The 25,172-nt window shown below is 35.2% G+C and overlaps 1 protein-coding gene across 1 annotated transcript; it reads left to right on the forward strand.

The window, feature by feature from the left end:
* Positions 1-755: 755 nt before the first annotated feature.
* VTA1 (vesicle (multivesicular body) trafficking 1) lies at positions 756-24,713 on the forward strand. The gene is made up of 7 exons (XM_010024551.1): positions 756-846; positions 3,961-4,088; positions 4,636-4,711; positions 7,132-7,243; positions 14,741-14,911; positions 17,516-17,596; positions 24,553-24,713. The coding sequence occupies exons 1-7, from the start codon at positions 766-768 to the stop codon at positions 24,696-24,698; spliced, it is 795 nt and encodes a 264-aa protein (XP_010022853.1). The 5' UTR covers positions 756-765; the 3' UTR covers positions 24,699-24,713.
* Positions 24,714-25,172: the final 459 nt, after the last annotated feature.

Consider the following 25,172-nt stretch of genomic DNA (forward strand, 5'->3'; position numbering starts at 1 on the left):
TAATAAATAATAATTCTTTGATTTTACCCACAATTTCCTGAAGCATATAAAGTTCTGCCATGTGCCTATCTAAAATTCATAGATTTTTGGTAGTAAAAAGATAACTTTAATTAGAATATATTAATCATTGTTCATCATTCATTTTCAAGGTCATATGAAAAAATGGTGACTTTATTTGCTACAAAAGTTTAGTAAAATCTGCCTTGTCTGATTTAAAGATCCGTTTTGTGTCTTTTGATGCTCTGAATAAATATACATGAGATAATAGATGCTTAACTCCATTTTTTTAAGTGGAGCTTAAAGCTGACTGGTTCCTGCTACATGGAGTTCTGTTTTTGAGATGTATCCATACACTCCAGACATGTATCTAAGTCATATGAAAATTATTCATGTATAATTAGGGATAAAAATTGACTTGAAGTTCCCATTGGAGAGTTGCAAACAAGCATGGTGATTATTTACAAAAGCACTTAATATTGCATAATAGTGATACAAACATCAATTTGAAATCAGCAAAAAATCGTTAAGAAAAATAAAGCACAAATCTTAGAAAAATATCTCTTAGTTTTTCTGCAAGACTGAATATATCTAGATTTCTCTGTCATTGCTCGCTAGCACTGCAGTAGTACATAGTTAAAACCCAAGATGAGTTTGTCTTTCAGATTTGTTGGGGGAGGCATTGCTTTGTTTGCTTATGGGTTTTGCCTTAGATAATTACTTCTTTTTTTTGTGTATTTTCTCTCCTTTAAAGGTCGTTTGTATGCAATGCAAACAGGGATGAAGATTGATAGTAAAACCCCAGAATGTCGTAAATTTTTATCCAAACTTATGGACCAGTTGGAAGCTGTAAGTGCATTTTATTGCTTTCCTCTAAAATGATTCACAATGTTACTTTCATTTTTATCTGAGCTTCTGCAAATACTTTTCTCTGTCATCAGTCATTTATGCAGCTATTCTCTCTGCAGGCATTCTGTATATAATAAATTGGCAGAAGGATTGAAAGGAGATAAAGCTATATATATGTTTATATGTATGTATGCATGCATGCGCAAACATAACTGAGATTTTATATAGGAGACATTTGCTATAAGATTTTGTATAAATAACATAAATTATGGTACTTAATTCTTGTGGAAGTATCCGTAGTCTCATGGGAAATAGTAATTCATTACAAAATAAATACAAGTATTCTAGAAGACTTTAGGGTAGCACAGTTCTTGGGTGCTTTTGAAATTTTTTGACCTGAACTGTTGTACGCAGGGAGTGTTTTTTAGGGTTTTGTTTGTTTTTTGTTTTGTTTGTTTGTTCAGGGTTTTTTATAACATTGTCTAAAAGGTAAAGATACTTTTAAAGATACATATCCTTTGTTAGAGATTGGGGACCTTATACTGTGCGTTTTTGTAAGCACAGTCTTATCTCTGTAAGAGATAGCGATGTCATGCTCTTCTGAGTGGACCTGATAGTATTAAAAAGCAAACAACCTGAAACAGAACAGACTTAAAGAAAGATAAAGTCATTGTACAGATGGTCAGTTTAAGTTCCAGGAGCTGTTTATGTTCATATACTGTAGTTTTCAATAGCCTTGAAGGTTCACGTGCTCATTTGGAAGCAGAAAGTAATGTTGAAAAATGAAGCAGCAGTTCTTTTTGTATTCAGTATCAAGATTCCATCCAAAATCTAGCCATAGCAGTGCCTGAAGAGTTTGTGTGAAACTAGTGCAATAACCTTCAGTTCTTCAGAAAAACACACCAAAATGTGAATTTGTCTTTTTTTTCATACCTTGTACTTGCTATGTTTTAACCATGATTTAAAAATCAGAGCTAATGGAAAATCAAAGCAGTGGAAAATCCAGTGTACAGTGACTCCACAGTGTGTTATTTCATCAATTTTTGACATCTTTAATGAGTCTGATTTTCATGTTCAAAAAGGAAGAGAGGTGAGATTAAAACTCCAAAAGATTTTGCTCTTCATTTCCTTAGGATTGTTAAAATCTGTTTGATCCTTGTGGTACTTCAGCAACTGGTCTGTCTGCATTGTTCTCTTCTGCTTCGAATTTTGAAAGACTAGAAAAGCAGCAAAACCCCATTGTTTCACCTTTCAGTTGCTGGTAAAATTGGCTGTGTGACAATTGATGCTTAGGTATTGAAGCTCCTTCTATGTAGCCAAGTGGTTAAAGGATGGAGAGAGCACTTCTAAGCATATCTAATATGGCATATTGAGAGCTAGGAAGCTTGAGTATACTGGCAGGTTGGACCTCTGCAGGTAAAGCAGCCATTTTCAGTTTGCCCTTAACCAGCAGGGGCACAAATGTGTTGTAGATCTGCCCAAAATGTTTCTAACAGCTTTCTGTGTGTTGCCACAATTGATTAATTGAGAGGTTAAGACAGAAGTTTACAAACAATACTTAACATCATTGTAGCAAAGAGCAAAACAGTGCAGATATATCTGGAAGTTACCAGATATGTTCTTTGCAAGAAACTTAATATTCCAAATATATGATTTAGAGTAATTCTGTATCCCAGATATATGTCTCTGTCAGAAATACTTGTATGTATAATTGTGTTGTTTTGCTTTTCCAGTAGATAACTGTTTCATTCAAACGTTTGTAGTAAAACTAAACCAAATGTGCTTGACTTTTTAGGTTCAAATTATGAATCATCATTTAAAAAATCAGCATTGCTGTACTGATTCATAGACTGTGTAAAGGGTAATTTCAAAAGTAAACAACTTTGTTAAGACCAATATTTTTAGAAGTATATGTAACACTCATTTGAGCATTTGAAATCATCTCCATTGAACATCAGATCAAGAATAACGTTAGGTTATTTTCTAAGCGTAAGGTGTATGTATAGGCTGTTGAAATGTATATATACACACGGAAAAATAATTTTCTTACTCAATTTACTTTAGTGCTTCATTTCAGTTATATATCTTGCAACTTACAAATGATGGTACATTCACAAGAAAAACAATTACACTTTGTAAAACATATTTTTTGAAAAATACATGGATTATGAGTTTGACAGAAGTCTTCAAATTTGAAGTTCTATTTGAGAAGTTTCTGTTTCACTACTGGAATCAAGTAACTTTTCTAACAACATTCTATGTATTAAAAAGTTGGCAGCAGTCTAAAAAATAGGGAATGCAGCCTGCATGATTAAATTTTCTTCACGCGCATAGTGAAAAAGAACTGCCATTTAGAGATTGTTTTTAAATCTTCTGGCAAAATAAAGACTGCAGGTTAGTATCATGCAGTGTTCCTATTTTTGTTCTCTAAGGATAACCTGAGATTTCCTTATGTAGAAACAGTAGGCCTATTCAGAAGCTGTAAATCCACCTGTTGTAAGTGTTACAGGGTTATTTGCTTTACTGATTTTTATTAGGAAAGCTGAGGATTCTTGTACTCTAATGTCTTTGAAAAGAGGTCTTTGAATTACAGTTCACTGCTTACACTGAAAATTCTGGTAAATCTGTAGGTCACTAGTCTGGTCAAAGTAGGGTTCAGACACTTAGAAAAATGTAATGTGAAGTGCCTTACAAGACAAGACTTAAGATAGATGATCACTCTGACCTACAGTACCTTTATAAAGCATGCATTACTTTATCAGTTGAACTGTGTTGAATCCTGATACAGGCTTCAGAGTGCTTGTTTTTTTTTATATCAAAGGGAAATATCCGTAGCTATTCCTTCACAATATTGTAGTTGTGTTTATTTTAAAGGTTTGGGGTTTGTTTTGGAGTATTTCATGTTGTTTTGGTTTTTCGGCAGGTTTTTTTTTTGTGTTTGGGGTTTTTTTAAGTATTCAGACCTAAAATAAATAATTGAAGTGTATGCTTTTTCTTTTTTAAACTAAATTTAGCTTTGTCTAAATGGCAGCTTCTTGTGCTTGAATTGTATTGCAGAATTGCTATGATCTAATAATGTAACTTTTTTTTTCTTTTTTTTCCAACGTTCTTAAGATGAAAAAGCAATTTGGTGATAATGAAGCAATTACTCAGGACATCGTTGGTTCTGCTCATGTGGAGAATTATGCTTTGAAAATGTTTTTGTATGCAGACAATGAAGACAGAGCTGGGCAATTTCATAAGTAGGTGAAAATCTTTGGTTTTGTTACCTGAATTAAGATAGTGGTCTGGAAATTTGAATATCCAGACTCTTTAATTTCACTCGAAACAAGAACTGGGCTCTAATGCATTAATTTCTCTTTCAGAAAACTCGATTTGTTACTACTTGTATGTCTCTAACTTCACACATTAACTAGTACCCTCCTTCTTAGCTTCTGTAAGTGGTTTCTCACCTACTGGCAAGCCTATAAAAACCCCGGGCTAACATGGAGCTTGACATCAAGCATGTTACAGAATCATAGAAAGTTTCTACTGTCCTCTGTTGTTAAAATATTTGTGATGTTACATTATGTGATTTGACTTACAGCAGTTACTACAGCAACCAGGACACTAGTCAATACATTGCTAAATTTAAACATTGTGAAGTAAGTTCTGTAACATCAGAATAAAAAAGAAAAATTAGTGATGGTTGGTTTGAAATAAGCCAGTATGGTCTAAAATGCAGCGTGTAAAAATGTGCTTTTGAGAGACTGACATTACGAAGTTAGTGAAATGTTTTCATTTTTACAGAAACATGATAAAGTCCTTTTATACTGCAAGTCTCCTGATAGATGTTCTAACAGTATTTGGGGAGCTCTCTGAAGAGGTAAGTGTTGGGGATATCTTTGTATTATCTGATTGCTTTTCCTAACAGGTGCAAATTACTGGTTTAGTTTTGTAAAGTTGTTTTTATAATCTGTGGCTATAAACTTCAAATAACATAATTTCTAATTATATTGTCAAATGCACGTTAGTAAGTCATAAGGAATTGTGCGAAGTATTTTAAAGAAATTATACGTGAACCATTATCTGTTAGAAGATGCTTAAGTGTCAGTAAGAAATTCAAAGTGTGATTATTACTGTGGGACACATACATTAAATTGAGCAAGTAGAAATTATTATAGGGAAAAATGGTGCAAGGTTCCTGGCTTTTTTCACCTATTTTTCTCCCTGCAAGCAAGAGCTTCAGTGCTAGTAACTGAGGTGGAATCATGTACAATTTTAGTTAGAGATATTTTTGCCATTGAAACAAACCCTGCTTTTAAAAGGTGGTATGTTAAGTTGGAAGAATGTGAATTTACTTCATAAAATAATGGCTTGCTATCTGGACATTAAGACATCAGTGTTTTAATTAAAAAAATTATCTACTAAAGTAACTAACCCAGTGCTCTTCATGGCAGGTAATCTTTTAATCAAACAAGTATTCCAGAATTGGAATACTTTTAGTTAAGTGCACCAGAATAATCTCTTGGTCTGTTTTAAACCAAAATTTTTTGTTAGGTGCATGGTCAACTGCTGTCTGTTATTCATGCCTAACAGAAGAATTGATCTCCAATAGAGAGGAACACATACTCTTAATAAAGTACTCCTTGTTCTGAAAACTGAAAGTGAAGTTTCCTTCCTAAATTAACCGAGAAGCTCAATTTGAAAATACCATGATATAGTCAGTAACTTGCAGTAAAGAAAAAAAAAATAGAGAAAGCTACTACTTCTTGTTAAAAGAATATTGAAATACCTAGGAAAGTAAATGAGATAAAGCAATGACGGTAAACAATCTAAGACAAAACCAGCAAGTGCTGATCATATAAGTGCTGAATATGTCTTAGAGTGCCTGAATCAACATGGGTAATCTACAGATTTCTTTTCTCACATGCTTGGGTGTTACGTAGAAATTTGAGTTCACCAGTACCTTGCAGGTGATGATGTTGATGTGGAACATGCTACCAACCTGCACTGTTCACTTGGCCAATTTATTCTACTCATCCTTCCACATGTCTCATCTCTGTTTATATTCAGCCTTGTTCCTTGAAATGTATTAGCTCATAACTGTCAGAACTGGTTATTTCTGCTACAACTTTTGACAAAGTAGTTGATTTGCATAATCAGTTTAAGATTTCTCGTAATGATTGAGAACTCTTCCTGGATACTATTCTAACAGTCCCAGGAGACATAAAGTGAGCAATCTTCATTTCATGTTTTGACATATTAAAGTTGTACCTGAGAACAGTACAGTATATTTTTAAAAAGAAATGGAAAATCTCAAAATAGTTCAAACTGCTGGCATTTATTTCAATCACTCATGTTTTGTGAAAAGAAGAATTTATGAAAACCCAGGTGAAAAATGCTTTTCCTCCATAATTTTTCCCATAAACTGAAAATAGTGAAAAATCATGTTGATTTTCTTCAAATACTGAAGTTACTACCACATTTTTTTCAATTTCAAAGTGTCAATATGAAGCAATTGCAGTGCCACTGCAGTGCCATTTCAGGAGATAAGAGTTGGCAAAAAATTACATTGACCATCAATATGTAATCAATTTTTTATAGGTATTAATATTTTTTCTAATAACTGAACTATTAACAGTTTAAAGTCGTTATTATCATAACCCCTTGCTCCATGTAGTAGTTTATGTTTTGCTAAAGTTCTTCATCTGATTTTTAGCTATGTTTTGAAGACACTAAATTAAAATATTGCATGTCCTATAATATCCCCCACACACCACATTAATCTGCAACTTCAGTAGCCTTTCTGTATTTGTGCTTTTAAATACATTTTTAAAATCTGAATCTAAAGTAATGTGCTTAGACTGTATTACTGGTCAGCAGGAGTAGCATTTTTAAGTTTCAGATACTTAAATCTAAAGGAAATAATCATTAAGTTTATGGAGATAGGAAGTTTTCTTTATTATTTCACATCAGTAATTACTACATCGTGTTCCGTCTTTTACACTAGATGGTCCTGGTGTAACTTATTTCCTTTTCCTGATGTGCTGCAGTAATTGAATATCTCCACATTTTCCTTTCGTACTGAGATCCTGTTAGAATTGTTCTTTTTTTTTTTTTTAAATTCACCGATTAATTTCACACATGTTATTTGTCTTTAAAGGGGTGTCAAATGATAGCAGAGAAAGCAGTTCAGTTTTATAATCTCTTCTCAGGGTGGAAAACCTACTTGTATTTCTGTTATGAATGCATTAATTTGCGGAAGTGAGTGGTTAAAATGGCTGTCCTTTTTCCCTTCCCCAGAACGCCCAGCACAGGAAGTATGCCAGGTGGAAGGCAGCATACATTCATAACTGCTTGAAGAACGGAGAGACTCCTCAGCCTGGGCCTATTGGAATGGAAGGAGAGAGCTTTGGTATGTGTTCCCCTTTTCTTTTTGAAAGAGTGGATGGCTGGGCCAAGATTGAAGTGCTGGTATGTACAGTTCTTTAGGGAATACTCCACAGGAAGCATTCTGCTTTTTCTTTATGCTTTTCTTGCTGTTATTTTTATTGGACATTACTGTTTGATTTTTTTTTTTAATTTTTTTTTTTTTTTTTGGTGTGTGTCTGCCTCTGTAGTGGAGATTATTATTTTGAATACAGCTACTCTAAGAAGGCATTGTCACCTTTGGGCCAGAACCATGCATTTTTTTAATGCTACCCACAGTCCTTCTTTTAAATGTTCTGCATAGTTACAGTCCCTTTAGCAGTTTATCCTGTCTCAGAAGTTAAATAGGAGGTGAAAATTGACCAACTGTAGATTAACTTAGTTCAAAGCAAACACCTGGTAGTGAGACAACCCCTTCCTCACCTTATAAAAATGTGATTTTCAGAACAGGTTTATGGCCTACTCTTTTTAGACTGGATGTCTTGCCACTTTCACACTCATCCCTCTTTTCCTCATGTTTTTAGTTATTCTTTGTGTTCTTCTGGCTACCTGACTTTCCCATGCAGGATTCCTTGAAGTTACCTCCTTAACTGTTAGATAAAAAGATGGTAATTTCCAAGGACACCCACTCACCAAGAACAGGTTTTTTAAACCTTCCAAATTTTGACTTTTACTGTCTTGTATTTAATGCACTCGGACCTGTCTAAATTTTACTGCTATTTTAAAAGTCTTAGCTCTTCAGTAAAAAACTTCAGAGGAATCCAAACCTTTCTTATTAAGTGGTTTTTAAACACACACCACCATTGTGAGCAGACACAATCTACCCTCTCCTTGCATCAACAGAACACATACTAAGTAGAGTCTCTCTTACAAGAGCCCGTAGATCACATCCTCACCTATTCTGAGACAGCTCCATTCTCTTCTTTCATTATGTCTTTTTATTAAATATAACCAATCCAGGTCTACCATATTATTTCTAAACCTTATACATTTTACCCTACTTCTAAAGTATAGAATCACAGACTTCAGATATGTGCAAATTTTTATAAAGTCAAATGAAATCACATATAAAACTTTTTTTGTTAAAACGCTGAATGAGGTAACAGTATGATTGGCTTTTGTATAAACTGATCATGCTTTTCAGTTATTGACGAAAGCAAAATGTATGCAAAAATACTGATTTCTGAAATACATCAAAATGGTATGTAATTGCTAAATTAACTTTAAAAATTATTTTACTCGTTTACTTTTATGCTGTTTGAAGCTTTTCTGTGCATAATGCTTTATGTTTCATTTATTTTGCATTTCACCAGTTGCCATTCGTAGCGATCAGTTTCTTAAATAAGGTCTCTCTTCATTTTCCTCCCCAGTCAGTGCAGAAGCTTAAAATAAAAATATTGCATGTGAATCTCTTACGGAAATAAGATATCTTCAGAATGGATGTTTTCCTTATTCAAATAAAAACAAACTAATTCAGCTCAAAGACAATAATTTTTACATGTAATTCTTCACATACCTAATGAACAGCTAAGAACATTAAATGATTTTTCCTCTGAGCTAGTAGTATATGAGACTTTGTGGCTTGAATACGTGTCACTTAAGTTGATGCTCATTTATATCTTTACTCAAGCTTGAATTTAATAATACAATTTTTTCTAATAAAAAGGATCAATAGACAAATCTACAATGCAGAAGAGCGAAATCGAACTTGTGGAGTGTGGCTTGTGTCTAACTTACAGAGCCACCTTGTAGAGTTTTATGAATTGAAGCATTGGCAAACTAATTTCTTCTTCAACATACAATCTCTTTCAAGGCAATTTTCTTAACCACTGGTGCAGGTGCAGCAAGAGAGACTTACGATGCAACTCCACCTGCAAACATCACCACATCTTTATAAATTCAGTTAACACAAGTCTAATGATTTAACGGAGAAGATAAAGTGTGGGGAAAAAAATCTCTTTTTGTAGTGAATGTAATGAATAGCCCAATTAAATATTTCTAGCTTTAAATGAGTCCTATTTAGTGGTCTTGCTCATAGTGTGGTTGTTTACAAAGCTTACCTGATCATGTGAAATAAAGTATGAATTCTAAACAATTGCAAAAGTAGAATTTCTAAGCAAAGATTACAGAGCTTTTGCTAAAATCTGTGTATGCAGCTTGTGTAGAAACTATAATTGTTCCTCAGCAGCAACAAATAAGCTTTCTTGCATTTTCTTTATGTGGAGGTAAAGGTAACTGACTTGTTTAAGGCTGTGAAATAAACTATTATAGGAGGGAAAGTGGATTTCAGACTTCAGTCAAATCCTTACTGCTCATTGCAGGTCACTACAAGCAGTAACGTGAATTGGTGAAGACTTTTGCTTTCATTACCAAGTTATGTCTACATGCAACTTAGCAGGGACACAAATGCTGAGTCATCCAAAATTTTAACATCCTTGTTAATAGGGAGCCCGCAATATCTTTAATTTGGCAGTATCTTTTTAATTTTTTAATTGTATTTGACGTAGTAAGAAACACACTTCTATTTTCTGAGGAATTAAATGAGTAGTTTTCACATTTATTTTTGGAAATTAACTCTTTAGTGTAGGTTTCCATAATGCTTTACATAACCAAGACAAAAATTTTATGCAAATTAATTTTTATTAGAAGAATCAGTAAAAAAAGTGTCAATCCTGTCTTTGTGCATCATAAGAAGAAAAGCAGCATTGTTTGAATGTATGACTGGACCTTCCCCATTCCTTTCTGCTTGCTCATTTTCTTCCTCCCCTTGCAAGTGGAAAAAGTCTGTTTAAACAGTGTGAAATTCTGTCTCTGTAGCTTGACAAATTACCATTTTTTTCCAAAGTGTTATTTTCTTTGTGATTCTTGAAAACCATACTGTAACTCTTGGAGATGTTTTTACAGTAACATAGGCATGCTTTATGCAGTTCTGCTGTTGGATTTATGGATGCTTTTGTCAGGATGGAAACCTTAAAATGACATGCTTGATTTATTAATGCAGTTGGAATAGAAGTTCTAGAGTACACATAAAGGTCACTTAGCAGTAGCCCTGGGTCATCCAACAAGACTTTATACTAATGGGGGAAATAAAAAGGCAATTTCTAATATGAATAAGTTCCTAAATGTTTATGGTATAGCTGTAGTAAAATATATTGAACATCACCACTTACATTGCAATATACAATACATAGTCTAAATTTATATTACAGAATTCTAGGAAACCTTTATAGTTCCAGCTAGTAGAAAGAACAGTGTATGAAAGGTTGATGGATTTTTTTAGTCCATTTCTCCATGTTGTGGAAAAGATATCCATATGTGTGTGTATATATATATATATATTTTAAAAAAAGCAGTGTTTCAATAAAACCTTACATTGTAAATCTTTTAGGAACATCTCAAGCTAAAGAGAGACAGTGCAAAAGAATGAGAGAGAGTATTTTTAAATCAAAATTAGTTGATTACCTTTATAATTCTCTGGACTCCTTAAAAATAGGTGTCCAGAAAATTGAAGGACACTGGCTTTAAATTTAGTGGTTTGCTCTGCTGGAGTTAAGTGATAATCATTGCTTCTTTACACTAGACAAGAAAATGCCATGAAGCCTTGAGAATCCCCTTATTTATATGAAAGTATATTTGGACAGTTGGTTATGGGGCCAGGGGTATCGATCTTATTCCATGAAGTCTTGCCTTCAATAAATAAATAAAAAAATTTTAAACCCCAAAGAAACAGATAGTCTGGGTATACTGTAGCTCTGAGGAAAATCTGAAGAGCACATGAATTCATTATGCTGGAATCCAAGCACAAAGGCTGATGAGGTTCCAAGACAAGAAACTCAGCTGGAGCTGAAACTGAATGTGAAACAATTGTGTCACTGTTTCACAGCCTAGTATTCAGCATCCTTAGACAAATTGTAAGGAACTGTAAATTCTAGGTTGTTATTGCTTTATGAGAAATTAGTTCTCTAATTTTTCTAGTGTTCATTCCCATTCCCTGTAAAAGATCTGTTTTTCAAGAATGTAATTAATGTTCTAACCACAGAACTTAAAACCAGTCTGTTGACATACGTTCTTTTCCAGCAGCCTGAAATCCTTCTGTTTAGCACTACTGTTAAAAAACTCTTCACAAATACTGCAAGCACATATCTCAAAATGGTTCCGATACTTTAATCTTTGGTAAAGAATATTTTAAATATTTACTTTGCAGAAAGAATAGTTACAATGCTTTGATGACATTTAGGCACTTTAAACACCTAAGAAAACTTAAACAAATCTACTTTTATGTTTAATACAGCCTAACATTTACCAATTGCATAATGAGCAAATCAAACAGTTGAGCTTGGTCTTTTGATACATATATCTGATTAAAAAGTATATCACCCTTCTGTGAATTTGTTTCTTACAGGCACTGTTGTTAAGAGTGGTCAGCACTTCTAACACTTATTTTTGGTTGGGTTTTTTTGTTTATAGCATTGCCAGACTTTAACCATTTGAGTTCATATCTTCCACAGCCAGTGTTGCCTACACCATTGCACTTCTACAGGAGTGACTTGAGACTGTGAACTCTATGCAGTGAGGACATTTGAAGCTCATTTGAAGCTGAAGCTGGAAATGTCTTGAAAGAAAAGGTTGAGAGATAGTACAAGACAGACATAAATATGGGGGAAGAGCTTTCAAATATAGGATATGAAGTCCTGGTGGAGAGAGAGAGAATTCAGAATGGGACTGAAGAGCCAGATCTGGATAAGGCCAACAGGAAGCTGCAGGGGGCAGTATAAATGAATAAATGCATTAATGGTTTCAGTCTGGGCATGAATTTACAGGTAATTTCTCTTAGTTGAGATCCTAAGTACAATGAAAGTGTGGTTTCTCCCACTCCTTCATTCTCAAAAGAAGTTCAGTAATTTTTACAACAGTTTTTCCCACATATTAGCTTCAGGCAGACACTCAACATGGAATATCCAACTTTTTGGCTACAGTTTGACCAAGATATAAATAATTGATAACAGTGTTACAAGTAAGCTTCGACAGCCTTCAGACAGCACAATGAGTGTTGTCTGGGTTTTTGTTAAACTAGGTTTTATTTTCTGAAGCGGTTTTAAAATATTTTTTTTTTAGTTAACACCAAAGCCACAGCCTTCAACCTTCGGCTTATTATTACCATTATGCTGTTACTTAAAAGGAAGTGTATCCAGTGTTTGCTTTTGAATCTCACCCTTTTCTTGCCAGTTTTAACACATTCAGTTTTACTTCCATGCATGTTAGCCACATGATATTACAGTATGAGTAACTAGCAAAAAATACATGAAAGGAGAACCCTGGCATCTTAAGCTATCCTTTGCCTTCCAGAAATCTGCCAGATGTTTGTTTGCATATGTCAGAAATAGCTTCATAAAACTACGGCCTGAATTATTGGTTGCAGCAAGTGAAATTAATGTTCACAACAGTCACATACAAAATCTTTACCATGTTTTGTGTTTTTATATTAAATTTTGCTAGCAGTGCTTGACATGCCTTGCAGAATTTTACTTCTAGGTTTCTTTGCTTTTTAATACTTTTAAATAAAGATTCTTGGTATTAGATTGTGGATTTGAGGGATTTGTGTATTAGTACTTGGATGTTCCGAATGAAAGTAAACTACTACAGCTTTGCAGTATAAACAAAAAATACAATCTTTAACTGTGCATTTATTAAAGTCCAGTAAAAATGTCCTAATGACAATACTGTTTATTTTATTCTACATTATAGCTTTTTATTGTAGTAAATAATGTTATGAATTAAAAGGTGTTTTTTAGTAAAGGTAGTACCTGAACTACTTCTGGGAGTAAGAGGACCTTACATAGGAAAAAAATCAATAAATTTGTATTAGTGATATTTTTGATAGTAAGCTATTTTGTTATTAAGTAGTAGAGGTGTTTGCATAGCACGTCATCTTGTATAGTTGAAGATAAGTGTGGATTTCATAAAGAACATCTTTTGTCAGCTCTAGACACAATGCAAGTTTTGTGCTCCTGTGTTCATTTTGCTCCCTTTCAAGAAATGAATGTTAACTAAGTGTCCTGGGTTCAGCTACAGCAGTCATTTTTCTCCTTAGCTGGTGCAGTGCTGTGGTTTTGACTTTCAGTCTGGGAACAACGCTGATAACACCGATGTTTTCAGTTGTTGCTAAGTAATATTTACTCCGACCGAGGACTTTCTCAGTCTCATGCTCTGCCAGGGAGAAGGGGAAGCCGGGAGGAAGCAGAGGCAGGACACCTGACCCAAACTGGCCAAAGGGGTATTCCCTACCACAGCACATCATGCTCAGTATATAAACTGGGGGGAGTTACCCGGAAGGCCCAGATCGCTGCTCGGGTCAGGCTGGGTATCAGTTGGCGGGTGGTGAGCGGTTGTGTCCTTTTCCCTTGTTATTCCTCTTATCATTATTACTGGTAGCAGTAGTGGTTTGTATTATACCTTAGTTACTGGAGTGCTGTTATCTCAACCCGTGGGAGTTACATTCCTCCGATTTTCCTCCCCATCCCTCCGGGAGTGGGGGGAGGAAGGAGGCGGGGGGGCTGGGGGAGTGAGCGAGTGGCTGCGTGGTTCTGGGTTGCCGGCTGGGCTTGAACCACGACACAAAGCCATTCCCAAAACTGTTTATTTCACCCGATATTATTGACACAGATGAACACTTACACAGTCAAAGAAAATTAACTTTTAAAAACAGATAAATTCAAATTAAGGAGCATAAATCAGCCATATTCTAAATTAACTTGGTCATTAGCATCATAAAATTGGACCATTAGTCTTCAAACTAGCACTGAATTATCTAGACCAGAACCTTAGGAACATAACTAGGTAGAAAAATAATATCTATATTCTTTGCACATTCTATGGGGTATATTGGATCTCATTATTCATATAGTGCATTATGTACTCTAACTGTTCAGCTACAGTTATGACTTTTCTAAGCTGCATTTAGTTTTCTTGTTCGGTATTACCTTCCCAAAGTTCCTCTTTTTTCTATTTCTTTGTGGTTTGTTTAATTGATACGGAGTGGAAGGATTGGCACTTTCTTTTTACAGAGTTTATAAGGCAAATACAGTTTTCCATAATCTGGTTCATGTATATATTAAAATACAGATTACTGAATATTTGTAGTATCTTGTTCAACTACTGTGGATGCAATACACGGAGGTATAAGGGATTGTACTAAGGAAACAGACTGCTTATACTCAGACCAGTAATGAGATGATCCTTCAATTTAAACAGAAGAGATCTTTGAAAGTATGTGAGTTCCTAGATTTTTATCCTATAGTATGTTGCTTTTTTACTTTGTCAAATCAACTGTAGGTGGTTTTGATTGATAAATGTTTTATGTAACACTGTGGTGGCAATTTTTCTACTAATATAAACTTAAAAGGAGGTTTTAGAAAGAAACCTAAATTTACAAGTGTTTGTATAGAAGAGTTGTAGTAATTCCTGTTTTGTATCATCTTAGCAGATGTTGAAAGGGAAGAAGCAGGGTCATCTTCTCTCCATAGTGGAACAACTCAACCAACATCATCTACATATGAAGCTAACAACATACCAACTAGTAATTACACTGGCATACATATACCACCAGGTGCCCATGCGCCAGCCAACACTCCAGCTGAAGTACCTCATAACACAGGTATGTCTAAATCACACCCCAAAAATCCATGCCTTTACTGAGAGGCAAATTCTAGCCCTCTTTCCATTACATGTTAAGTAAAATAATAGTTATTCTATGGCAGAGTTAACTTTATAAATTAACATTGTAAAAATGCCATTGGGAATATTTATTATGTTTTTCTGGTTTTTAAAATATTTAATTCCTATTTTGGAGCACTTTGCCAGAAGAGACATAGAGCTGAACAAATGAGTGCTCCTGCAGACAGGATGTTTTTTTCTTCTCTAAAATAATGCACTGCAGCATCTACACTTAGTAAACCAGTATTTGAGTCTTTCACTTGATAGATGAAATGATATTACTTCATTTCATATTTAGCTTTCCCTGTGCAGATAAATTGCTGTTCTTTGTGGGACTGTATCCAACATAATGTTGAAACTGTTACAACACCACTCTAACAATCATGCCTGATGTACCCTTCATGCTTTTTTCTATTTGGTTTATGCTCTCTTTCCCATGTAAATATTTCAGTGTGATTGACCTCAAAAAATATAATTAATGGAAATTTTGTCCCTATTGCTAAACATACTGGCTCCTATGTCCTTCCTATTCTGTGTAATTTTTGGACCAAAACAAAGTCCTTAAAAATCCAAGGTTCCTCTCAAGTTGCTGTATTTAAAAAAAAAAAAAAAAAAAAAAGTTGCATTAAATTGTTTGTGAATATAATTTTTTCACCTCATATTACCTTTTTATAATGATGTTTAAAAAGACTAAAAAAATTAAAAGCTCTTGATTTCAGTCCTGATGATCATTTGATTTTTCAGATACGTTTTTATATTATAGAAAATATGAGATGTTTTTGTAACACAGGCCCTTCTTTTCTCATTTTAAAAATGCTTCACCCTATGAAAAGTTCAGCATGCTCTTTCTTTTCAGCTTTATCAAAGGGAAATCCTTCAGATAGGTGCGGTTGTTTGGGTCTGGGAGGGGGAGAGTGTTGTTTTTCAGAGTCAGCCTATGTAAATGTTTAGCTCTTTGTTTTTACCACATCTGAAAATTATGGAATCTATACCTTATTGGAATACATTAATTCTTTGCATTGCATAGTTTTAACTCTATCAGTCATTCCATGAAATAACAGATAATGTGATTATACCATCTTCCTACATAGCATATATTGTAGAAAGAACTTTATATTACTCTGTTTTGTTCTGGACATACTGCAAAAATGTAGGTTTGGATCAGTGCAAATGAGAGTATGTGAAATGTGAATGCAAATACAGGAATGCTTCACAGCATAAAGTGCTGTTTCTTATTCTAGCACCACCATTTCCCTTTTAAATATAGCTAGCTTTTTGACTCTTACCAATTGTTTTTGAAGGAATTAGGAAGGAGATAGTTTTAAGTATGAGATGGCAGGCATGGTACTTTAAAAATACAGTAAGGGAGGATCTGATATTAAAAGGCAGAATTTAAAATTCAAATATGAAAGCTTACTCCTACTCTTCTTTAGCAGGTTTTCCTCAGTACTCTAGGGTAATCAATATCTTTTGGACTAGGCTTTTCTTGTTTTTTTAATTCAATTTCTGTGAAAAACTGTACTGATAAAATCAATGACAGCCTGTAAATACTTCTGTATTAATTTATAAAACATAGAATCATAGAATAGTTAGGGTTGGAAAGGACCTTAAGATCATCTAGTTCCACCCCCCCTGCCATGAGCAGGGACACTACACACTAAACTGTCGCCCAAGGCGCTGTCCAGCCTGGCCTTGAACACCGCCAGGGTTGGAGCATTCACAACTTCCCTGGGCAACCTATTCCAGTGCCTCACCACCCTCACTGTGAAGAACTTCTTCCTTATATCTAACCTAAACTTCCCCTGTTTAAGTTTAAAGCCATTACCCCTTGTCCTACCACTACAGTCCCTAATGAAGAGTCCCTCCCCAGCACCCTTATAGGTCCCCTTCAGACACTGAAAGGCTACTATGAGGTCTCCACGCAGCCTTCTCTTCTCCAGGCTGAACAGCCCCGACTTTCTCAGCCTGTCTTCATACAGGAGGTGCTCCAGTCCTCTTATCATCCTCATGGCCCTCCTCTGGACTTGCTCCAGCAGCTCCATGTCCTTTTTATGTTGAGGACACCAGAACTGGACACAATACTCCAAGTGAGGTCTCACAAGAGCAGAGTAGAGGGTTTTAAAATTATGTGTTAGAAGAGCATTTAGTGACAGGAAAGGGGGAATGGCTTTAAGCTAAAAAAGGGTAGATTTAGGGTAGAAAAGATTTTCCTGTGAGGGTGGTGAGGCAAAGGCACAGGTTGCCTGGAGAAGCTGTGCATGCCCCATCCCTGGAAGCATTCAAGGCCAGGTTGGATGGAGCTTTAAGCAACCTGGTTGAGTGGAAGGTATCCGTGCCAATGACAGGGGGTTGGAAGCAGATGATCTTTAAAGTCCCTTCTAACCCAAGCCATTGTATGATGCTATAAATTTTCAGAATTGGGAAGCTATCAGTTGCTTAATTTAAAAATCATGGAGTACCTGTTCTGTTTTCATATTTTGTCTGCTTATTTTTAAAGTCTATAAGTAAAAATAACCCAAGACTAATTTTTTGTATTCATTTGCAGGAGTGACAAGTAACACCATTCAGCCTTCTTCTCAGAATATTCCACTAGTTGATCCTTCCCTTTACAGTGCACAGTCTGCAGGTAAGGTGATGACATTTGTATTGTCTGTACATGCAGTGTGCTGTGTCCTCTGTGTCTCCCATGCACTGAAGGACAAAGTTTGAGAAATAATGTCGTTACCTGAACACTACTAATTCAGAAATTTTAAAAACAATTAACCTCATCTAAATATTGTGTTACTCAGAGTTTAATAGTTTACGAAAGCTTTGCTACAGTGTATGATTAATGTTGCCCGTCTGACTTTTTTTCAAACCAATGAGCTAGCACTGTGTTAGGCTTTATTTATATTGTTGCTTGTCAGATAAGGTTCTCATATACTTAGTAAAGCCTATATTCCTGATGGCCTTGCTAATCTATATTTTTGGTAATTAATACACATTCCCTTTACTTAAAATTTCTTCTTCACACTCAGTAAGTTATTTTTTTCAATTCATTTAAATAATCACGACATTCCACTGGGTTTTTTTGTTGCAGCATAACTTGTGTGCTTGTTGATTATAAGTAATACCTGGTTTAAATGAAATAATTTAGAAGGTACTACTAATGATGCCGTTTTGATATTTAATCAAGGCTTTGATCTTCTAAAATGACATGTATCTTTGATGTTAACATCACTGATAACCTATATTACATGTATTTTATGTCTGCTTATATATATATCATGCTTTGAAGTACACGTGTAAATGCTAACCTTAGGGAAACATGGCCTGTGAAAGAGTAGTAACTTACAATAAAGTTGAAATCATCCTAGATCCTAATCTGTTCACATTCTGTCCTACAGCTTTTCCTCACCAGAGAAAACCTGGTAATATATGTAGAGGTTTTAAGTTCCAGAATTAAATACAGTCAAATATTGCCTGTTACGACTACTGAGTTTAGATAGGTATATTCTTGTATATCATAATTTACAAATATTTAGTTGGATATTTCAGTTTATTATGTTGAAGAGTGTGTGAAAAATACAAGCTTTTTGATACAGTGGAGTGCTATAATAGGAATTCAGTATTTAGCTTGTTTTTAGAGTGCTGTCCTAAGAATGCTTAAGGATGTATCCATTTTAATATATTAGGAAGACGTTTGATAGAAGATGTCTTAAAAATAAAAGTAATAAAATTACCTTTAATAGAGACACATTAACTGTTAGTATTCTTTTGAAGAACAAAAGGCACATCCTGTTGTTTGTCTGACATATTACTGTAATGTCTTGTGTGACAGTTAACTCATTGTATTGAAAACAGTACCTCAGGCCTGTAGCTGAACCGTTTAAACTTGATGACAGTTTTTGAGTTTTGATGGCTGTTGTGGGGGTTTCTGTAGCTCCTTAACCAAAACAGCTGAAGGCTTTACTTAAGCTTTACCATAGTAACTGCTAGTTGGAAAGCAAGTTTTGTGTTGTTTGTCAACAAAGCTTTCATATTTAACCATCTTATCATCATCCTCTAGATAGTCATTCTAATAGGTTTTTGGGTAACTACTCTGAAAATTGTAGTTGTCATTGTTTCTTGGTTTCAGTGTTTAATTCTAATTGTCAAAAACATCATAATTTTGATTTAAACTTTAATTCTTCTTTAAGTGTTAGAAGTTCATCATTCAATATCTGGATAGCATCAGTCCATTGCTCCTTCTGGCCTCTTGCCTGCTTTAATAAGTACATAAATATAAATAAAAAGAAATTGAGTGAATTAAGATACCCTGTGCTTGTGAATTCGTAGTAACTACTATCATAAAAATAAGAGATTAAGACTATTGCTAAGCACAGTGATGAATCTCTAATTTAATCTGAGAATTTGCACAACTGCCTGCCTCCTCTGTGCATACGTTGCATCACTACAAGTTTGGATCTTGTAACAGCTTAAAGCACTCTATGCCTGGCAGTGTTCAAGGTCAGGTTGTGTGGGGCTTTGAGTAACCTGGTCTAGTGGAAGGTGTCTCTGCCTCTGGCAGGGGGGTTGGAGCTAGATGATCTTTAAGGAACCTTCTAACCCAAACCATTCTGTGATTCTATGGTTCTTACAAATCTATGATTCTTACAAGGAAGTTTTGTAAAGTGCACCCAAAGAGGTGATATAGCTCATACAGATCCTTGGTTCTGAAAGCTTAGAAAATATACTGTCAGTTATGGAGGAGTTTGAGAAGACATAAGGGATATGTCAGCAGAGATACAGTAACAGTTTTCTTTGGACGCATAGAATTAGAAGCTTGAAATCAACAGAAAGTGTCTGTCCTTGCCTGTCACTATCCTGTCATGCCCCAAAGCATCTACCTTTCAGCTGTACATGTAAGAGTAACAGCAGGTATCATTCTTCTCCTCATGCTGCTGCTGAGTCCTTTAAATGCCAACAGTACTCTCTTGTTAGTAGCTTTGTTCCCTGAGCTGTAAGTAGATTTAGAAATGCCTGTATCTCACAATGGATGTGTTAAACTGTGGGACACAGAAGCCCTTCCCAGTTCCTGAGTTGCAATATATATATTCAGGCTAGATCCTGGCTGCTGCATATTGAGGTTAGACTTTGGTATGCACCGTTCCCATGGAACTCAAGTTTCCTTTGGACAGGAAGGAGGGATAACATTTTTCTCTCCTCCAGTAGATACACAGAGCTAGTACAGTGCAAAGTAGAATTGCTCCACAGTTTGGACACTATGTCTGTGTCTATACTAATAAATTACACATGCCTGTAAAAACACTGAGAACAGCTGGTGCAAAACCACTCACATCCATACTATTAAACTTTTAAACTTTCTAAACAAGGTAGTTTGTGAAGGCTGCCAATACTGAATGGTCTCTAGCCTGCTCTGACCACAAGTCATGCCCAGGAATTGTTTGGGAAAGTGCTAGTTTGCATGGGCCAAAACCATACTGGTAGCTGTTCCAGCAGTTTGATGGTGTAAGCAGTCAACTTTGAGTGCTGAGACACATTCCCTGGCACTGTTGAAAGTACTAGCATAGACATAGCCAAACAGGATATTCCACATATTCCTGCAAGGCTCTTTCTGGTAGTAAGATCAAATGTATATTTTTAAAATAAATTACACGTTTTATTTCCTTCCCATAACATGGGTGAAGTAATTTGATTAATGATATTATGGGAGACAAGCTTTTGGTGGAGAAGAATTGAATATTTTATCAAAAGAAAATTAACTTAAAATAACAGTATTCATTTGATTTTAGTCAGCATGAGTCCTTCAGTAACTGTCCTGTCCTGTGGGACAGGTTTCGGAGTTTAACATTGGCTTTTGAAAGTGTCTAAGCTTATGCACTTAAGCATTGGTTAATGTCTCTGACAACAGAAGGTGGAGGTACACAGTGACTTTGTATAATGTGTGTGTGTACTTCTCTGGTGTAGTTTGCTTCAAAAATGTATTACCTCTAGATTTTGCTATCACTAAATGCATTCATGGTTGTGCTACACATAGTTTTTATAAAATCATCTTATGTTACTGTATGCTCCCTTCCAGAGGTGGCATAGCATAGAGAAACCATTTGTCCATTCTAGGTGTATGTATAATAATGTTTGATTTTTCTACAGACAAAGTAGAAATAATAATTTCACATTTCGCATGTTTTCATGACCTTAAGAAAAAAATCTTTGAGGATTTCTATTTCAAATATCTGGGGAAAAAAGAGCATCTTTTTTCAAAAAACATTTCCATTACCTTTGCCGTCACTGTCTTTATGCACCAGGTTGCATTATTAAAATTTTGCTAAATCCACTGGTTTGTATCTGGGCAACTTTGTAAAAAGGAAAGATATATGGTGGATAATAGGGAGAAGCAGATACATCATGTAAAATACGCACTATTTGCATTCTAAAACTTTTTTTCCCTCGTGGTTTTCAGTATCTCTAGTCAAATTGCCTTTTGGTATTCACTTTCTGTTCCTCGTAAACAAAAAGTATAATGCTTGTTGTTTATGGATTCCATATGTCTGTCATGTTTCAGTGATAAATATAACTACAGTGCTAGTAATTTCAGATTAACACAGAAGCAGGTTCATTTCAGGATAAATACAGTATACTTTTCCCATTTCAGTGTTGTTGGGCTTTTTTAGAGTTCAGAATCACAGGATGGTTGAGGTTGGAAGGGAGCTCTGGAGTTCGCCTGGTCCAGCCCTTCTGCTCAACCAAGGGTCCTGTACAATGGATTGCTCAGGGCCATGTCCTTTTTGTCTCTCCCTGCCCCTGCGCTCTCCCCATGGTTTAATCTGCAGCACTGAAGGAAATATGTCACTGTTAATACAAAAGCTGTCTTTGGAATCTGTCCAAGGATGGAGACTCCACAACCCCTCTGTGCCAGTGCTTGGTCACCCTCACAGTAAAAAAAGTGATTCCTGGTGTTCAGACAGGACCCTCCTGTGTGGTTCTGTCACTGGGCACCACTAAAAAGAGCATGGCTCCGTCCTTTATGAACCCTCCCTTCAGGTATTTTTATACACTGATGAGATCCCTCTAAGTCTTCTCTTCAGGCTGAACAGTCCCAGCTCTCTCAGCCTCTCCTCATGAGAGGTGCTCCAGTCCCTTAATCATCTTTGTGGCCTTCATGGGACTCCCTCCAGGATGTCAGTCTCTCTTGTACTGAGGAACCCAGAATTGGACACAGTTTTCCAGGCTTGGCTTCATTAGCGCTGATCACCTCCCTCCACCTGCTGGCAACACTCCTCTTAATGCCCTTAGCCCTCTTTGCTGCAAGGGCGGATGATTGGCTCGTGGACAAATTGGTGTCTACCAGGACCCCCAGGTCCTTTTCTGAAAAGCTACTTTCCTTTTCTCCAAAGCTGCTTAACCCTTAGAATATACAATATATAAATTGAAGCCAATTACTAATTTAATGTGGTTATAACTTTGATGTAAGTGCAGACAATATAATTGTTTCACATTATTTTGAAAACTTAAGAACACATTCTATTCTGCTTGTCCATTGTGAGGTGCTGACTTCAGTAGGAGCCGAGGCCACTGCTGAGCACATCAAAAGATCAACACCCTTATTGTGTAAATTTTGGTTTATAAATTTAAAATTGTTAACTCGTTAACTTTTTTCCCCTCAAGTTATGTCATAATAGCATCTGAAGTAGATCTCATAATAAATAAGGCTTTATGCCAACAAAACATTAATAGAGCTCATACTGCAAAAATAAGATTAGACTGGTGAATTTAGGCTTCCTTCCAATAAATTAGTTGAATACTGGACTGATGCCTTGGCCAATTTTTAAAGAATGATTTTGTAGTTTCTTTTGGCATCATAGGATAAAGCCATTTTGAGGGGAACTTGGTCTTTTTAATTTCTTAAAGATGTTCAGTAATGTGGTTGCAGATTGACCCCAGCTGCTTTTAGTCTGTGGCTTTCTTTAGGTCAAAAAATAACCTAAGTGTGTGCTTGTGTTTATGCGCTCCCTCACATCTATTTGCTCATATGTATATGTATTTTAAGAGATTTAATGTCGCTTCACTTGTTCAGTGGTAAACGAATATACATTGCAGTGATAACAAGACCACCAAGTTGTCATGTGCCTCAATACTCAACAGTAATTTTGTGCTTTTATTTATTGAAGGGGATTAAGTAGAATTCTAGAGTATCTTTTAAAAATTGATACAATTAATCTTAAGAGCACTCACCCTTCTGCTTTTTACCAGGAGAGGATTGTTTTGAAAACCAGAAAACCAGTCTAGTTTTTGATATTCCCAGGTTTTCCATTTTGTTTGCCCAAAAGCTTTTCTTAAGTAATAAGATTGGGGAAAGGAAAAGCAAATATAATAGACATTTTTTGATAAGAACCGAGATTCTTTAGTAAACATTCTCACACTACTGCTAACAACAGTTTTATTTTAAAAGAAAGGGATCCAGCTAACTGAAATCATGCCATAAAAAAAAAATGGATTTAAGTATATTCATGTCCTTGCTTAAAATTAGGAAGCTGTACTTAGAGATCTAAATCTTTATTCAACCAGTAAGTACATATTTCTTTAGTATTGCATTAATTATTTATCCGTGTCCATATTACTCAGTCTTTTATAGGTTGTTCTGAAAAAACATGAGTAAAGCTTTTATAATTTATGCATATGTTATTGTAGTGCCATGGGATTAGCCTTGAAACTCCCAGTGAATTTGTGGGTGGAAAGAGGGACAGTAACATAACTGTGCTTTACTTTATGCACACATCAGTGATGCTATTGGCATATTAAATCTTCTGCCAGTTAAGGCATAAATTCGCACTATGTTTTTTAGAAGACTGAGTGCATGTGTTTGAGCATTACAGAATTCTCAGTGTTTTAACATATGTCAAGAAAATACTCTGATCAATAAATAACAGGTAATTGTTTTATACTATATTATGAGGGGTTTTTTGCTAGTGTTCTGCAATATTACAAAAAATGGGCACATTTAATGGGCTCAGTCTTGTTTTCATTCATCTTACATAATGGAATTTGAAACATAAACATTACTTGATAAAACAGAAATATAAAATGTGCAAAACCAGAAACAGTGAGAAATTATTCTACATTTTGAATAGTTATTCCATTTCAGAAGGAACAGTTCCTAACAGTATTATTGCTGAAGAAGAGAGCAAAGTAATTATACTGTAAGCACAAAACCCACTGTCCTTCTTTCTTGCAGGTACAAGATTGATTACAACTAAGTTATTGTTGTTAAAAAGCTCTCCTTTGCTGCCTTAGATGAAGAGCAGATCTTTCTCAAAGGTATTGACTTACTTTTGAAAGACACTGGGTCATACAAATACCAGTGTGTAGAAAGGTCCTCTTACATTTTTCAAAATGCCAGCAGCAAAGAAGTTAAGCATTACATGAATGGAAAGAATAGAGAACAGAAGAAACATCATAGCTTGGTCTTTGTGATATTATGGCAAATATTAGCCTGGTTTTCATAATATTACCACAAATATAAGTAAAACATAGAAATTATGTGAAAGGAAGCCTCAGTCAGATTCCCTTTATAGTAACTTTGTAATGCTTATGTTTTTGCAGGGGAAGTCCGTTTGACTCCAGAGGACTTTGCCAGAGCTCAAAAATATTGCAAATACGCTGGCAGCGCTTTGCAATATGAAGATGTGAGCACTGCTGTGCAGAATCTACAGAAGGCCCTGAAGTTACTGATTACAGGCAGAGAATGAAGCCTTTATCCAACAGATTCATGTCTTTTGCTTAAAGAACTAACAATTTATTACCGTACCTGTTAGGGGAGTGGAGTTATACAGAAGTTCTCAGTCCCATCACCTATGACAGTGAAATCACTGTTTCAGTGTCAGGTTAGCAATTAATGGTACAGTAGGAAACTGTTTTCATTTTACAAACAGTGGAGCTAGAAACATACGAATGCAGTGGCTTGACATAAGCAAAATACTAAAGAAAGTACTGTGAACACTGCTCAAGAGTTAGAATTCATCTTGCAATATTTTGATTATTGTAATGAGAAAAAGTTGAATATGTAAAAAATCTTGAGCATGAGAATGTTCTGTTAAAATTCTTACTCTGATTTTATTATTTCAAACAATTATTTAATAAGCATAATAGCTTAAAAATGTTAGCTAAGATTAGCGCTTTCCTCTGGAAATGAGAGCATGTGGGAAGGCTGATAGATCCACAGT

This window comes from Nestor notabilis, unplaced genomic scaffold (assembly GCF_000696875.1).
Source record: "Nestor notabilis isolate BGI_N333 unplaced genomic scaffold, ASM69687v1 scaffold24091, whole genome shotgun sequence".
In the NCBI taxonomy this organism is placed as follows: domain Eukaryota; kingdom Metazoa; phylum Chordata; class Aves; order Psittaciformes; family Psittacidae; genus Nestor; species Nestor notabilis.